The sequence below is a fragment of the Octopus bimaculoides genome, chromosome 13, assembly GCF_046866305.1.
Source record: "Octopus bimaculoides isolate indiv1 chromosome 13, ASM4686630v1, whole genome shotgun sequence".
Classification (NCBI taxonomy): Eukaryota; Metazoa; Mollusca; class Cephalopoda; order Octopoda; family Octopodidae; genus Octopus; species Octopus bimaculoides.
Window position 1 is genome coordinate 5,892,199 of NC_142940.1, and position 4,328 is coordinate 5,896,526.

The window sequence follows — 4,328 nt, forward strand, 5'->3', positions numbered from 1 at the left end:
AACTCATTCCAGCATGGAAGACAGAAGTTAAATGATTATGATGGTATACATGGTTCCAGGATCAGTACCATTGCATGGCACCTTGAGCAAGTGTCTTCTACTATAGCCATGGGCCAACCAAAGCCTTGTGAGTGGATTCGGTAGACGGAAACTGAAAGAAGCCTGTCGTGTATATATATATATATATATATATATATACATATATATATGTGTGTGTGTGTGTGTATGTTTGTGAGTGAATTTGATTGACAGAAACTGAAAGAAGCCCGTTAAATATATATATATATATATATATATATATATATATATATATATATATCTTCTCCCCACCATCACTTGACAACTGATGCTGGTGTGTTTGCATACCCATGACTTAGTGGTTCAGCAAAAGAGACCAATAGAATAAGTACTAGGCTTACAAAGAATAGGTCCTGGGGTCGATTTGTTTGGCTAAAGGTGGTGCTCCAGCATAGCCACAGTCAAATGACTGAAACAAGTAAAAGAATAACACATTATTTTTCTGTTTTTTTTTTTTATTTTTTATTCCCAGTGGATTTCTTAGCCAATGTACTTGATGACCTGAAGAATGAACTGAAATCTGACCGTGGTAAAGAATTGTTCCTCTTTTATCAAGGGATTCCTGTTGTGTTGCAGTATTTGAAACCCATTCACAAGGTTTGACAATTGAAATCTTTTTAGCTTTTTCATTCTTTGCTTTTGTGACTCTTTGCTCATTTGCAACAAATCTGTGTATGCTTCTGTGTGTACACATGCATGTGTGTGTGTGTGTGTGTACATATGCATATGTGTGTATGCTTTTGTTTGTATATGTATGAGTGGGAATACTTTTATTAGATCGTCAGGTGTGATTTGAGGGAAATTTGGCTGCTAATTCCAGCAGGTCAAGTGTACATGTCAAAGACAGCTGTGTTGGTGTGAAATGAGTCTGTGGGTCACTGATACTGTGCAGATAGAGTGTTGGTCCTTTTGTAACATTGACCCCCAAAATCTAAAGAGAATCATGACCCAAGATTCCTAAATTTCAGACTCTGGTTAACAATGCCATTGACGTGTTCTTGCCATTGACAATGGAGTCTCCTCATTTGAACCAATTCCTAACGAGTTGCAGCAATGAAACCTGGTTCCGGACGGTTGCTGTAGTGCTGCGTGCAGCCAATATGGATGATAAAATATTTGAGAAACTCAGCATCATTTTGCAGAAACTCTCAAAAATTCGGTAAGACTAATTCAGTTATTTCTTATATTTTAAACACTTGGAGTTTCCTTCCTTCTTTCCTTTCCTTTTTCCTTCCTTCACCATCATTACCATTTATTGCTATTGGTTACATATCTATCACCATCACGACTATCATTCTTCTAAATGAAGAAAAACCTTACCACTCAGTGCATAAAATGTGTATATGCATATCTACTTTTTCTATATATATCTATATATATCTGTATGTATCTATATTTATCTATATTTATCTTTATGTAATATTTTTGTTTCTTTTCAGACATAACAAAAAGCTGTTTGATGTGTATTCCATCACAGCATTGATCCAAGAACTAAGTCGTTCCACTTCTACTAGCAGTTCTAATCAACAAGACTACTCTTTCCTAGAATTGAACCTGCGCTCTATCCTTTTCAATCTCAACTCCGTTGGCTTATCTAATGTCAGTACCACATGACCAGAATATTTACATCAAAACTGGCAATGCCTATAGGAACAAACTTACATTTGAGTCCTGTTCACCTCAACCCTACATGTTTATCCTACATGTCACTCCTCCATAAGACTTCTATATGTTACTGATACAGGTTATGGCAACATGTGATCCCTATTCATTGCTCTTATGTTCTAATTCTACATACCAGAACAAATCCTGCTTTGTTCAAAAATTAAAAAAACCCACATGTGAAAAACTTATGACAAAAATCTACATGCCAAAATCTTCATATTAGTCTTCCTGACAAACTTACATGTAACCACATGTGAAAGCCTTCATGTAAGCTATTTATATTAACCCCTAAATAATAACTCCACAAGACTTAAATGAGATAAAGAATTTGTTTTTATCCATTCAAAGAGTAAGAAGAGAGGAAATAGTCATAGCTATTGTTGACGCCATTATGCGTCTCTAGTGTACAGGATCAGGAAGCTGGAATTTATTTGGAGTGCAGAGACCTTCCCTTTCTTAATGAGATGCTAGTTCTTGCAGAGTTACACTTCTTTTCTTCAGTGGTGACCGGTACCTGAAAGGTGAATGCAATGTACTTTAGAAATGTGAAAAGAAATGCTTTGGTCAACATGTAATTTTATCTGAAAATTGAATCCACAATTCAAAATTTATGAACCCAACACTTGACCTACAAGACCAATTACCTTCACAGGGATAATAATTTGGAAAGATTAATGCAGCAAATAAAAAATTTGAAGTATTGCAGTTTTTAAAATGGGAGAAAATGATGTGTAGAACAGACCTGGAGGAAAGCCATTCTAAAAGACAGACTAAGAGGAAAGCCATTCTTTAGAAGAAAAATTACTGTATTTTCTGGCATACAAGTTGAACTTTTTGGACCAAAATTTAGAACCACAAAAGGCAGGTTGATTTTAGACACCAAGATGACTTTGGCGGACCAGAAATTCCATGCAAAATGTAGCAGGATTTGGAAAGATAGTGACAAAGTTTGAATGTGTACACAATATATAATGTTGACTTGTATGCTAGAAAATACAATAGAGAAAGAATACAGATCAGTATTTCAAATTCAAGAAAGGCTAAGAGAAGTATTGAATAAAAGGGGGATCGTGGGGGTGGATTTATATGGTGGTGGTCATTAGGTTAGCACTTTTGGACCATTTGATTGCTTCTATCTGGGAAGAGCAAAAATTATGAAGATGGAGAAAGGGGTCTTCCACAGGACCGTCAGGATTATGTTTCGTTGATGCAAATGTTTTTTGAGTGTATCCTGCTGGTCTTCTCTGTACTTTGTCGCCATCTTGGCAATATGTTTATGAAACAACACATTGGTACTCATAATTCCCAGCTCATGTACTGATTCCAAATGACTGTCAGAAGGGTGAGTCCATCATAATATAGTATGTATATATGTATATATATTTGTGTGTGTGTGTATGTGTGATATATTGGTAAAAGGTGTAAAATGTCAAAGAAGAAACCACAAAAACCAAAAGAAAAAACCCAAATGCTTTCAAATAAAAATACTCTGTGGTGTTTTCCCACTTTTTTTAATGTTATATAGATTTTATTATTCCTTTTAATGTTCATTTTTCCATGTTGTATGGGTCAGACAGAGTTTATTGCGGCAGATTCTCTATGCCCAGATGACCTTTCTTTCACCAGCCCTCACCTGTTTCCGGACAAGGTCATTTTTTTGCCCATGACCAGACATGTTTTGGTTGAATATTGCAAAAATGATTGGCACTGCTTGAATAACACTGATGCTTATTTTATGACTATCATGTGATGTCAAGACACAAACAAACACACACGCACACATGCATGCACACACACACACACACACACACACACACACACACACACACACACACATGACAAGCTTATCAAATCCACTCACAAAAGCTCATGCTGCTTTGAATTAGTCTTGCATAGTTTTGAGATTTTGAGGATGGGAATGGTTGTTTTGGGAATGACATTGTAGGGTAGGTGTGAGAGGCTGGATCTGGCCAGTTTGAACACAAAACAGGTAGAATATTTGGGTTGGATATCTTCATCATTTAACATCCATTTTCCCATGCTGACATGGGTTGGACAACTTGACAAAGAACTGACGAGCAGGAGAACTTCACCAAGCTCCAATTGTCTATTTGGACATGGATTCCATGGCTGGATGCCCTTTACAGAGTGTGCTGGGTGCTTTTTATGTGGCGCCAGCGCATATGCTTTTTGTGTGGTAGGTTTAAATGCTAAATGGTTAAAGTATCCTGTCTTTATATGAGATGGTAGGGTGTAATTTGAGAGAGATTTAGCTGCTATGTCTTGCAAGTGCAATGACTCCATAGATACTCCCAAATTTGCTTGAATGTAAGTATGTAACTTTGGTTGTACAAGCGAATATAATATTGAACTAATAAACCAGTTATGTAATTTTATGCTATTATTGCTTTATATCCAATGGGATGATAGCATGGTTCCAGAATACTTAATCATGGTTCTGACATCCTTAACCTCGATGCTACCCGTCTTGTGGGAGATCAATTATTTGCCAATTTTCTATAGAAAATGCATGAGTTGTTGAGAGAGACAGCGCATGTAGTACTATAATGAAAGTTTCCATTATG

General features: G+C 36.3%; 1 protein-coding gene across 1 annotated transcript in view; it reads left to right on the forward strand.

Moving 5' to 3' along the window:
* Nucleotides 1–3,263, forward strand: part of LOC106869270 (coiled-coil domain-containing protein 138) — a 41,925-nt gene extending 38,662 nt beyond the window's left edge. The window contains exons 12-14 of the mRNA XM_014914942.3: nt 551–675; nt 1,047–1,237; nt 1,518–3,263. Coding sequence (XP_014770428.1) covers nt 551–675; nt 1,047–1,237; nt 1,518–1,692 — 491 coding nt within the window. The 3' untranslated portion in view covers nt 1,693–3,263. The remainder of the gene's footprint in view (nt 1–550; nt 676–1,046; nt 1,238–1,517) is intronic.
* The last annotated feature ends 1,065 nt before the right edge of the window (nt 3,264–4,328 follow it).